General features: G+C 44.0%; 1 protein-coding gene across 1 annotated transcript; it reads right to left on the reverse strand.

The window, feature by feature from the left end:
• Positions 1-246: 246 nt before the first annotated feature.
• On the reverse strand, positions 247-13,636 carry LOC126011371 (cytochrome b-c1 complex subunit 6, mitochondrial). The gene is made up of 4 exons (XM_049775135.1): positions 13,491-13,636; positions 7,174-7,197; positions 5,595-5,756; positions 247-414 (listed from the first exon to the last, which is right to left on the reverse strand). Exons 1-4 carry the CDS (start codon positions 13,542-13,544, stop codon positions 382-384), a joined length of 273 nt encoding a protein of 90 aa, XP_049631092.1. The 5' UTR covers positions 13,545-13,636; the 3' UTR covers positions 247-381.
• Between the last annotated feature and the right edge of the window lie 22 nt (positions 13,637-13,658).

Genomic DNA, 13,658 nt, shown 5'->3' on the forward strand with positions numbered 1-13,658 from the left:
GAGCACAATGCCATACATGTTCAAAGGGGTCATTCCCCCGCATTGTACTAGGTTTTCCATAACACAATCTGGTCCATGCATCAAGAACTATAAAAAATATAATAAACAAAATAGATGAGAGATCATTATTTTGCCTCAATATTAGTCTTGACAGTTTAAATTGCTCTGGAATTCAATTCCTAGCACCTCAAAAACAATGCAAGGAAAACGAAGACATGTTTGCTCATTAATGGATTTTATTTTGTTGGAGTTACTTGCTTATCCCCAAATCCATGAGGTCCACACACACTTATTCAAGTAAGAAATGGCATGTTCAAAACCATAAGGAAACATCCCGATACCCAAGTGATGAAGACTAGGGTAAATAAGTCTTCTGCACATTTACTTCAAGCTGCTGAAGAGTTTGTGAGCCACCTAGAGGGAAAACAAAAGGATGTCAGCAAATGACATTTTTCATGTCATGGCGTTTAAGACTTCATGACTTGGAACAGTCAATGCCTCTTCCAGCACTCCCCTTCTCATAACCTTCACCTTGAGCTCCAATTAGTCAAAAGTTTCCAGAATACTATCTGCCTTCTACCAGAAACTTAACTGCTTTCCCCCCAACTTTTTCTTTTTAGTTTTTGGGTCACACCAGTGGCACTCTGGGGTTACTCCTGGCTCTACACTCAGAAGTTGTTCCTGGCAGGCTCGGGGGACCATATGGGATGTCGGGATTCGAACCTGTGTTGGCCCCATGCAAGGCAAATGGCTTACTGCTGTGCTATCGCTCTACCCACCCCTACAATTTTATTTTCCTACACAAGGAAGTTTCCTCAAGAGATGAAGAGTCCAACTGTTTTTTTTTTTTTCCCCCAGACTCCCCGAGTCCAACTGTTTTAATGCATACATTGCATGAGGTAGCTTGAGCAACCATTAGGAACAGAAACTGAGCACAGATAGTAGTTTCCAAGCCAGATATGGTACATATTGCCCCTCCACTCCCCAAGAAAAACTGTCTTACTCACAGAAACCTAGATCTCTTGTTTTTGGAGGGGTTAGGAGAGGAAAGTAGTCACTCCTGGCAGCACTAGGAACCACAATATAGTGCTGGGGATTAGAACTTGAGTAGGCCACATGCAAAGAGTGCTTTATCCTCTATACTTCTCTGGCACCCTAGGGAATTTCTGGGTCATAACTAGTGGTGCTCAAGAGCTGCTCCCTGGTACTTGGGGAAATCATTTGGCAGAAAGGATCAAAGTGTTGTTCCTACATGAAAAGCATTTCTACAGTTCTTTAAGCCATTTCCCCAATCCCTAGCAGTGGTCCTCAAACTATGGCCCGCGGGCCACATATTGTATTTGTATCTGTTTTGTTTCTTCATTGCAAAATAAGATATATGCAGTGTGCATAAGAATTCGTTCATAAGTTTTGTTTTTACTATAGTCAGACCCTCCAATGGTCTGAGGGACAGTGAACTGGCCCCCTGTTTAAAAAGTTTGAGGACCCCTGAAAGTAACTTACAATAGGGATAAATGCTCTAAGAAAAATAAGGGTAGGGAAGCTTAAAATGGAGTGTGTGTAAACAAAATTCAATCTGAGGTTTCATCAAAATACACTTATCATTTATTATCCTACATTGCTTTAAATCAGTGTCACATTCCTAGATATTTTTTTTTTGGGGGGGGGGGAGGGGAACCCACACCCGGTGATGTTCAGGATTACTCCTGGTTCTGTACTCAGGAAATCATTCCTGGTAGGTTAGGGGAACATATGGATGGTGGGGATCAAACCCCAGTATCAGTTGCATGCAAGTTCCTGAATTTTTCCTCACCTAGTGCTGAGGATCCAATAAAAGACTTTATACATGTAAGGCATACAGCTTACAAGTTATATCTCCATCTCAAATTGCCAGATCATGTGGCCAGATAGTATGATAATGCAGAAGATAAGCCCTTGCTTATGTAGATTCAGATTTGATCCCAAGCACCAGATATAGTTCCCCTAAGCACAGCCAGAGGTAACTCCTGAGCAGAGACAGGAATAGCACTTGGGCACCAAGAAGTGTGACCCAAACACCTAAAATCTCCCTCAAAAAAGGGGGCCGTAGAGATAGTATAGAGGTGGGGCATTTGCCTTGCATGCAGAAGGGCAGTGGTTCGAATCCTGGCATCTCATATGGTCCCCTGAGCCTGCTAGAAGCGATGTCTGAGCGTAGAGCCAGGAATAACCCCTGAGCACTGCTAGTTGTGACCCAAAATCCAAAAAAAAAAAAAAAACCCAACAACAAAACAAAACAAAAACAAAAACGGGCTAGAGAGAGAGCACAGCAGTAGGGCATTTGCCTTGCACCCAGCAGATTCCGAATGGACAGTGGTTCAAATCCAGTATTACATACTGTCCCCCGTGCCTGCCAGGATCGATTTCTGAGCACAGAGCCAGGAGTAACCTGAGTGCCGCAGCAAGGGTAAGGTGTCTGCCTGCCCGCACTAGCCAAGGACGGACCAAGGTTTGATCCCCCAGCATCCCATATGGTCCCCAAGCCAGGAGCAATTTCTGAGCACATAGCCAGGAGTCACCCCTGAGCATCACCAGGTGTGGCCCAAAAACAAAAACAAAAAAAAAGACAAAACAAAGCCCACACTCTCAGACCTTAACCCCAGTATCTGGTTCATAAATGTATTCAAAATGGTACCAGCGCAATATTACAATGAGGTAGGATGCTTGCCTTGCATGTGGCCAACCTGGGTTTGATTCCTAGCATCCCCTAAACACTGCTCATGGATTACTCCTCTTGATGAGGCTCTGTGCTCAGGAATTCTTCCTAGGATGTATGGCCTGAAGAACAGAAAAGCCCCCTCCCCTCCAAAAACCAGGCCAGAGAGATGGCTCAAAGAGCTAGAATATGTACTTTGTATGCCCCAGATTTGATTTCAGGGTATTTTGTGCTCCTATGCTCCAAGTTACAAGTGACCCCAGAGTACCTCTGTGTGTGGCTCTGAAACCAAAAGTATTTTGGATGGAAGAAAGGGTTGAGCCACACCCATTGGTGCTCAGGGCCTAAGCCTGACATTGTGCTTATGAAATCATATATAGTACCAGGGATTTGAATCAAGAGTTTGCTGAATGCAAAGCATACCTTACTACACTATCTCTCTGGCACTAATCTCTTTGTTAACAAATAACTGGACATTAAATGGACAACCACACTTTATTCATTATAAAGGCATTTGTCAATTTGGGCTATTATGGCTCTATGGATGTTGTAAACACATTTTTGGGGTTGTTTTTTTTTTTTTTTTTTTTTGACCACACCTGGTGGTGCTCAGGGGTTACTTCCAGCTCTTGTTCAGAAATCACTCCTGGCAGGCCACATGCAAGGAAAAAATCTTACCACTGAATTATTGCTCCAACCCTATAAACACATTTCTATATAAATTTGCCTTTATTTTTCTTTGATATGTGCTTAGAACTAGTTGCTAGGTCCTAAGCAAAACTATCATTTTGAAGAATTACCAGACTATTTTTTTTTTTTTTGGTTTGTTTTTTGGGCCACACCTGTTTGATGCTCAGGGGTTACTCCTGGCTATGCGCTCAGAAATCACTCCTAGCTTGGGGGAACTATATGGGACGCCGGGGGGTTGAACCGCGGTCCGTCCTACGCTAGCGCTTGCAAGGCAGACACCTTACCTCTAGCACCACCTCTCCGGCCCCCAGACTGTTTTTATATGGAGCTAAATCAACTTATATTCCCATCAGCAACATGATTATTTTTTTTGGCTTTTCAGCCACACCCAGTGATGCTCAGGGTTTACTCCTGGCTATGCGCTCAGAAATCACTCCTGGCTTAGAGGACCATATGGGACGCTGGGGGAATCAAAACCTGGTCGGTCCTAGGCTCCACAACATGTTTTTGGTTTTTTTTTTGTTTCTGGGTCACACCTGGCAGCACTCAGGTGTTACTCCTGGCTCTATGCTCAAAAATCACTTCTGGCAGGCTCAGGGGACCATATGGGATGCCGGGATTTGAACCACTGTCCTTCTGCATGCAAGGCAAATGCCTTACCTCCATGCTATCTCTCTGGCCCCACAACACTTTTTTTTAATTAATTAATTTATTTATTTTTGGTTTTTGGGCCACACCTGGCAGTATTCAGGGGTTACTCCTGGCTATCTGCTCAGAAATAGCTCCTGGCAGGCACGGGGGACCATACAGGACACCAGGATTCGAAACAATCACCTTTAGTCCTGGATCGGCTGCTTGCAAGGCAAACACCACTGGCCCCACAACATGGTATTTTTAACTTCACCCACATTGCTACTACACTTACATTTTACGGGGTGTTTTGTTTTTGTTTTTTTGTGCCACACACACTAACTCTCAGGGATCACTCCTTGGCAGTGCCAGAGATCAAACCTGGGTTAGCTGCATACAAGGCAAGTCCCTTACTCACTATACTCTTTCCAGCTTTTTGAGTAAAGCCATCCTAAAGCCATCCTAGTGCATGTGAAGAAGCATCATATTGTGGGTTTGATTTGCATTTCCCCAATACCAAATGTGTTCAGCATCTCTTTTAATGCTACCCAAGTTGTTTTAATACAAGCAACCGTATCAAATGTTGCCTACTTGCAATTTAACATAAACACAAGTGTTTTTAAGGAAAAACTCAACAATACTTGGGGGACCATGTAGTGTTAGGGTACAAATTCAAGGGCTAGATATATATTTCTTTCTACTTTTTTTTTTAACATACTGAACTGTGCTAAGGACTTATTCCTGATGTGCCTCAGGGGAACATACTGGGTGGTGGGGATCAAACTCAAGTTAGCATGTGTAACACAAGGTACTAGTCCATCCCTGATAGAAAAGTTTCTTATTGAGGCCTGAGAGATAGCACAGTGGTAAGGTGTTTGCCTTGCATGCGGCTGACCCAGGACGAACTTGGGTTCAATTCCTGGCATCCCATATGATTCGCCAGCCTGCCAGGAGAGATTTCTGAGCACAAAATCAGGAATAACCCTCGAGCAGTGCTGGGTATGCACCCCCCAAAAAAAAGTTTACTTGTAAAATAGGGTTAGTTACACGTATCTAAGTGGAAGTGGTAAGATTATTCAATATAAACTACTCAGCATTGGTTCCAGAGACAGTAGGTAAGGGGCTTGTCTTGTATGTGGCTGATCAGAGTTCAATAGCCAGCATTCCATATAGTTCCCAAGCACCACTAGGAGTAATTCCTGAGTGCAGAGTCAGGAGTAAACTGCGAGCATTGCTGGGTGTGGGACTCCACCCCAACGCACAAAAACTGCTCAAGGGCTAGAACAATAGCACAGCAGGGAGGGGACTTGCCTTACAAGTGACGGACCTGGATTTAATTCCGATATTCCCACATAGTCCCCTGAGCTTGCCAGAAGTGATTCCTGAATACAGAACCAAGAGTATCCCCTGAACATCAATGGATGTGGCCCACCAAAAATGTAAATAAATTGCTTAGCATTCTATCTAACCTGTACTAGGCCCATAATAAAATGTTTGCTGATGGATGTACCTGAAGATTAAAAAATGGTCTTCCCTAGCCTATATAAGCTTTTCCCTCCCTGATCTTAGGCTGACTTACACAGTGATCCCGTGCATGCAAGAAGTCAAAGAGCTCCTCGGTGCAATCCTCCTCGGTTTGTGACCTGGATGAAACACGCTGATCACATAGCTCTAGCTGTTCCCGAGCCTTTACACATTTCTCCAGTTGCTCACATTGCTCTCTCACTTTTGTTAAGGGATCCTGAAGGAAAAATCAAAATCACTGCTTTTTAAGGAGGAAACCCATAACCATATATTTTGATTAATAGAGTAAGTGAAAAAATAAAGGGCTGTCTAAATTACTGTGCAGAAAGAAAGACACCTGATAGAGCCACACTACTGACAGAAATAGAATGGGGTTCTCCATTTCTGATAAGTTCTATGGAAAATTTTCAATTCCTGCTTCTAATAATACAAAGATGAGCTGAAAAGCTCAGTCCCATCTGAAAAACAAGATGGTAAAAAAAACCTAGCTCTTTTTTTTTTTTTTTGGTTTTTTTGTTTTTTTTGGGCCACACCCAGCTGTGCTCAGGGGTTACTCCTGGCTGTCTGCTCAGACCAACCACCTTTGGTCCTGGATCAGCTGCTTGCAAGGCAAACACCGCTATGCTATCTCTCCGGGCCCGAAACCTAGCTCTTAACGTAAGTAGATCTACTTCTCAGCATGTTTTTTTGGATATCCAATACCTAGAATTTCAATTTGTCTAACAGCCAGGTGTCTATGTATCATAACTACCAGCCAGAAAAGCTATATTTATAAAAGAGCCATTTAAAAAAGTTCTTAGAAAAAAATTAATAGCAAATTATTTAAGTATCTGAGGCAAGAATATAGATCATGCCTCAAAAAGATTTATCTATTATTTATTAAACCAATAATAGATGTTGAGAACCAGGCTCTCAAGATATACTCACCCAGTACAAAACCAAAAAGAAAACAACTTCCCAGCCCATACCCTCAAACAGTATCACAGAAAGACAGCATCAAAAACATCAAAAAGCATTAAAGTTCATGAAACTCGAAGAGAACTTGGCAGGCCAAACTCATGCACCACACACAGAAGCCCCAAGATTTGATCCCCAGCATCTCAAACACCACCATAAATGACTCCCAATCCCTGCCCAGCATCATCAGGTTTTGCCCAAAATCCACACATAAAAACAAGTTTGGGGCCAGAGTGGTGACACAGTGGTGGGGCATTTGCATTACACGTGGCTAACTCAGGAAGGACCGATGTTCAATTCCCCACAACACCCCACCCCCATCCCATATGGTCCTCCAAGCCAGGGGCTATTTCTGAGCACAGAGCCAGGAGTAACCCCTGAGCATCACCAGATGTGGCCCAAAAACAAAAGCACAAGTTTCATGGGGCTACTGAGATAGTACAATGGGCAAAGTGCTTGCCCTACACAGGTTTGATCTGGGTTCAATCAACTATATGGTCCCCGGAGCCCGCCAAGAATAATACTGAGTGTAGTCAGGACTAACTCCTGAACATCATGCAGTATGTCCCCCCCACCTCCTCCCCAAAATAAACAAACAAACAAAAACAAAAGAACAACTCGAAAATGAACCCAAATCCCTTTTACTGAGTCAATTCCAAACCTGGGATAGTTCTTACCACTAATTCCTCTTCCTCTTCCTCCTACAAAAGGAAAACAAAATTATGTTAGGAATGTTAGGAACATATTTCTCAATCACACTGATTTAACTATTGATAGACATTAGTCATGTTTTGAAATTTCTGAATTTGGGGGCTTGGGTAGGGTGATTACTTTGCATGAAGCCCATTCAATTTTATTTGTTTGTTTTGGGTCACACCATGCAGCACTCAGGAGTTACTCAGAAATCGCTCCTGGCAGGCTCTGGGACCACATGGGATGCCAGGATTCGAACCACCGTCCTTCTGCATGCAAGGCAAACGTCCTACCTCCATGCTATTTCTCCAGCCCCAACCCAATTTTGATTCCCCCCCAGCATCATCATGTGTGATTCCTAAGTGCACAGATAGGAATAACCCCTAAATTCATTGGGTGTGGCCCAACAACAACCAAAAATCTGAATTTCAGATGCTTTGATGTTACCCCTCCCCCAATTCCATATGCTAATCTCACCTGGAAGATCAGACCCACCCACAGCTAGGTGATAATTAATAGGTTGCCTAGGGGAGGGAAACTCAGCTAGGATGGATGAAGAATAGCAGGAAAGAGGCTGCTTAGCTTAGAAGCCATGTGGAGAAATGAACATGAAATAAAGCTGAATTTCTCCTGAAACATCTGACTGCCTGTGGATCATTTCTCCACTGTTACCCTGCAACCTATAGACTACCGGCCAAAGTGGTTACAGGCGCCCAGGCCTAGCTGAGAAAGGTCTCACCCTACCAATGCCAGGACTATATGTTTTGTATTTATTTATTTATTTATTTTTGTTTTTGGGCCACACCCGGTGGTGCTCAGGGGTTACTTCTGGCTCTGCACTCAGAAATCACTTCTCACTCATCTATGGTCTCCCTCATCTATGGGTTTTGAGAAAAATGAAAAAACATTTGTGTAATGATTCTCAGAGACAAAATAGAGGAGGACTGGAGAGTCCAGCTTCTGACATGAAGCTCACCACAGGGATCATTTAGTGCAGTCACAGAAATAATTACACTGAGAACTATCATAAGAAAATGTGGCTGAATGAGGGAAGTAGAAAGCCTGTCTAGAGTACAGGTCGGGAGGAAGGACACTTGGGATACTGATCACGGGAATTTTGCACTGGTGAAGGATTTATATATATATATATATATATATATATATATATTAAAAAAAAAAAAAAAAGGGCCCGGAGAGATAGCACAGCGGCGTTTGCCTTGCAAGCAGCCGATCCAGGACCAAAGGTGGTTGGTTCGAATCCCGGTGTCACATATGGTCCCCCGTGCCTGCCAGGAGCTATTTCTGAGCAGACAGCCAGGAGTAACCCCCGAGCAACGCTGGGTGTGGCCCCCCCCCAAAAAAAACCCCAAAAATAAACCAAAAAAAAAAAAGAACTCATCCTTTGGGGGAGGAGGGCATTCTGTTTATGACTGAAACCCAACTACAAACATGTTTGTAAAAATGGTGCTTAAATAAAGATTAAAAAAAAATCATCCTTTAAGGTACTCCCAGTTTAAAGTTAAAAAACACCAGTACATATTTAAACTGTCAAATGTTACTCTGTGGCCTATATAACTAAATGTATTTAGTTCTAAGTCCTGGTAGACCCCAAGAATTACAGAAAAAACTAAGTCTAGGAATTTTTTTTATTAATATCTTTATTTAAACACCGTGATTACAAATATGATTGTAGTTGGCTTTCAGTCATGTAAACCCCCCTTCACCAGTGCAACATTCCCATCACCAATGTCCCAAATCTCCCTCCTCCCACCCCACCTCACCCCCACCTGTACTCTAGAAAGGCTTTCTGCTTCCCTCATTCATTCACATTGTTAAGTCTAGATCTTAACCCCAAACCAAGTTCCTAAACTTTAAATTTAGAATATAGAATTGTCAAATATAAGGTCTATTTTACCTAAACCTTAACTAAAGATTTTTCTTCTCTGATTATAGGCAGCCTTTTGTTTTTGTTTTTTAGGGTCACACCTGGAAATGCTAGCAGTACTCTTAGGAATCAGCTATCTTCCTTGCCCCTACTTTTTGGATCCTAATTAACAAGTTGAGAGCAGTTTCTTTTTGTTGTTGTTTTGGGGCCATCCCAGCAGTGCAAGGGCTTTCTCATAGTTCAACACTCAGGGATCACTCTTGGCAAGCTCAGGTGACCAAATGGGATACTGGAGATCTAATCTAAGTTGGGTATGTGCAAGGCATGTAACCTACCACCTGTATTACCAATTTATTTACTTGATTTAAGTGTACAAATCTCAAATTTAGTTTTATTCCTGCCAAGGAGAGCAATGTTAAGACTAATCCCCATGGGCCAGAGAGAGAGTACAGTGGGTAAAATATTTTGCCTTGCATGCAGCCAACTGCGTGGTCAGGGCCCCTTGCCCCAATGTCTGGGAATGGAAAGACAGCTCAAAGCACATGCTTTGCAGGTTTGATACCAGCACATAGTCCCATAAAGACCCCAGAGTACCAGGTCAAGCGTAGCACCTGAGCACCTTTAAGTGATATTCTAAAGCACAACAAAAATCCCTGTTGCATTATTGGAGAATGGGCTAGGCCTCAACCAGGAGCATAGCATGATCTGAACAGTACTGCACACTTGTCCACTTGGAAGGGAGGGAAAAGTTTCTGTGAAATAAACAGAATCCATCATTATTACCAAAATTCCAACCTTCCTAATTCAATACCATGCCCATCTCGGAAGAACAAAGTTCATAAAGACAAAATAAAAGGTAGAGTAGGTTCAACTACAGTACGCTCTTCAGTCTTTACAATGGTCAAAGTTGATTTATATTATATTAAGATGTAATTTAGGGGGCCCGGAGAGATAGCACAGCGGTGTTTGCCTTGCAAGCAGCCAATCCAGGACCAAAGGTGGTTGGTTCGAATCCCGGTGTCCCATATGGTCCCCCGTGCCTGTCAGGGGCTATTTCTGAGCAGACAGCCAAGAGTAACCCCTGAGCACCGCTGGGTGTGGCCCAAAAACAAAAACAAAAAAAACAAAAAAACAAACAAACAAACAAAAAAAGTAATTTAGGACATACATTCTAATTTTTCATTAAATAAGTTCCCTACTTACTCATAGTTGGTGGGGACCAGGGATCTACTCCCAGCACCACAGAAACAGAAGAGTCCTATCTACAGGGAGTAGAAGAGATTAGAGAAATAGGATAGCCAGAAAGGCAACTAACTGCTTTGCAAGCAGCCAACCCAGATAGTTTAGTCCCATTCATCCATATGCTCCCTGCCTGAGAACTAGAGCTAAAAGTAAGCAATGTTATTTAATGTTATAAAATATATATATATATATATTATATATATATATAATGTTATAAAAGTAAGTAATGTCATTTGAGTGTGGCCCAAAGACAAGGATGACAACAACAGAAATAGGTCTAGCCAAGTTAGAAACTGCAAAGTAGTATCTTAGAAGTTCTTTATAAAGTTCTGGCAATTCTAATATTGATCATTTTGTATCAAAGAGAACGTGGTATACAGCAGGAGGTTCTTGTCTTGAAAGCAAGACCTTGAATGCAAACTCGGCTGACCCTAGTTTGATCCTGGCATCCCATATGGTCCCCTAGTACTACCAGAAGTAATTCCTCAGAGCAAAGCCAAGAGTTGGGGCCATGGTAGGGTGTTTGCCTTGCAAGCAGCTGACCCAGGGCCAAAGTTGGTTCAAATCCCGGGACCCCATAAGGTCCCCTATGCCTGCCAGAAGCGATTTCTGAGCAGAGAGCCCTAAGCACTGCTAGGTGTGGCCTAAAAACTAAAACAAACAAACAAACAACAACAAAAGTTGGGGCTGGAGCGATTGTGCGATTGTAGGGTGGTAGGGCGTTTGCCTTGCACATGGCTGACATAAAGCGGATTGTGGTTAGATCCCCCAGCGTCCCATATGGTCCCCAGAGCCAGGAGTGATTTCTGAGTGCATAGCCAGGAATAACCCCTGGGTGTTGCCGGGTGTGGCCCAAAACCCAAAAGAGAGAGAGAGAGAATACCCCCTGAGTATCACCGGTATAGCTCAAAAACCAAACCTCCATCCCCCCAAAAAAGAAAGCGAAATAAAATAAACACATCTGAAAATGGACTATTTCATGTATAACTTTTAATCAATAACAAACACAAAGTCAGGTGGGGGCCAGAGCGAGAGCATGGCAGGTAGGGTGTTTGCCTTGCATGGGCTGACTGGGTTCAATCCCCAGCACCCCATATAGTCCCCTGAGCCAGCCAGGAGTGATTTCTAAGCTTAGAGCCAGAAATAAACCCTGAGGGACATGGGATATGGCCCCCCAAACAAACAAACAAAACAATACAAATCAGGGGCAATAGGGCCAGAGCAATAGTACAGCAGGAAGAGTGCTAGCTTTGCATGTGGCCAACCAGGGTTTGAACCCCAGCATCCCTTATGATCCCTCAGGGAGTAATTCAGGTGCAGAGCCTAGAGCACCCAAGCACCACCAGCACCCCAAAAAATCAGGAATCATGGCAGGAGAAAGAGAACTCAAAAGGTTGGAGCACAGGTTTCAGACATAGGAGGCCCATGTCCTTTAAGCACTGCCAGGAGTAGCCTCTGAATACCACCAGTTATGGCCCCCAAATCAAACAAAAAACTCAAAGGTTTCATTGGCTCAAAGGACAATACAAGTTTTGCATTCAGGAAACCTGGGCATCCTAATCACCTCCAGAAGCAACCTCTAACCAAAGATCCTGAAATAGCTCAAAGCAATTCAGGGTGTAACCCAAATACCCCACACCTCCTCCTAAATGAGATACACTCTCAGGATTGGAATGGATGCTACAAATGCTGAAGACAAGGTTACAACCCCAGTGTAACTGTCATTCCCTCTAATTCAAATGTATCTTCATACATCAAAACAATTCAAATACTTGGGGGCTAGAGCAACAGCACAGTGGGTAGGAGGGAGTGTCTTGCACATAGCAGACCAGGGTTCAATCTCCTGCATCCCATATGGTCCCCAGTCTACCAAGAGTAATTTCTGAGCTCAGAGACAGGACCTGGTTTCCATCTTCAGCACTACCTGAACACCTGAACCTTGAACACAGTGGGGTGCCTCCTTAGCAACCCTGGCACGGACAGAACTTCAAAATTCATCAAAATTCATCAGAGTGATGGCGGAGAGAAGGGTTTTGTCTTGCACGCAGTCAATTCAGATTTGATCCCAACACACAGCATGTGACCCCAGAACACCATCAGGAATAATCCCTGAGTGCAGAGTCAGGAGTAAGCCAGGTGTGCCCCCCCCCCCAAAAAAAAAAAAACAAAAATCATCAGGACGGCCTTGAACACCACTTACTTTGGAAACTAGCCCTCTTCGAGCCCCCCTCCTGTTTTCACCATTTTAACGTTCTTATTAACTTATTTTTACTTTTTAAGCTTGTTTACTTTTATTCCCTCTTTATCTGTTGCTGTGGCGAACCCTGTTGAACTTTCTGGCTTGCTTCCTGCTGAACATCCCGAGGCTGGTGCTACTTCTTTCTTGTTCTTTTCCTAAAAACATTAAAACTAGAGAAAATGAGGCGATATTCTAATCTAGACTAAGCCCATCAAGGCTGTTTTGACAGAGAGAGCTACATGGGAAACGACGAGCTGTATTGTTGTGGCGCCTCGTGGTGTTGCCTGGGCCAGGGGCAGAGGTCAAGTTCTACCGAGTGTCCTTGGACAAAGGACTAACCTCTCTGAGCTCGTTTTCTCGTCTGTAAAATGACAATAACAGGACTCGATGCTTTTCTCTTGGACGACCGGGTGACAACAAGCACAGCTAACACATCAGCCGGCGATGACATTTAACGTTGCCTTCTTTGGGGTCACAGCACCCTCTTCCAACAAAGAAATCACACTAAGCTTCCCGATACAGTCCCTAAAGACATCTCCTCCTATACACCACCACCCCAAGGACAAAGGACCCCCCCCCCGATTCACAGAAATGAATCAAGGGGGGGTTCTTTTTTTAATAACTGAAACCTAACTACAAACATGTTTGTAATCCTAGTGCTTAAATAAAGATATTGTTGTTGTTTTTTTAATTAAGAAATGAGAGCTCCAGGGCCCCTCACTTACTTAGGCTTCCCTAAGCCTTCTGCCTGCTCCCCAAACCTGTCAACCGGAGAATAATAAAACCGTGTGGGGGTCCCCCTGCCCCTGGTTTACTCTCTCCCCCCACGGGATCCAGACCTCCGCACACCAACCAGCTCGAAGGGGATGCAAGGCCGCGAGGGTCCCGGGCACGCGTGGCTGGCTGCTTCCCGGGGCAGCCTGGCGTTACTTTACCTCTTGGGGGTCCCCGGAGCCCGTCAGCATCTTGCGCTCATCTTCCAGCCCCATGTCCGGCGTCGGTTCTCCAGCCCCCGAGCAGCACCAGCGACCCCGACCCCACTCCGCGACCAAGAAGGACTCGCAAGGGTCACTCGACGGATATCCGGCGCCAGGACCGGAAGT

Source organism: Suncus etruscus, chromosome 6 (genome assembly GCF_024139225.1).
Source record: "Suncus etruscus isolate mSunEtr1 chromosome 6, mSunEtr1.pri.cur, whole genome shotgun sequence".
Classification (NCBI taxonomy): Eukaryota; Metazoa; Chordata; class Mammalia; order Eulipotyphla; family Soricidae; genus Suncus; species Suncus etruscus.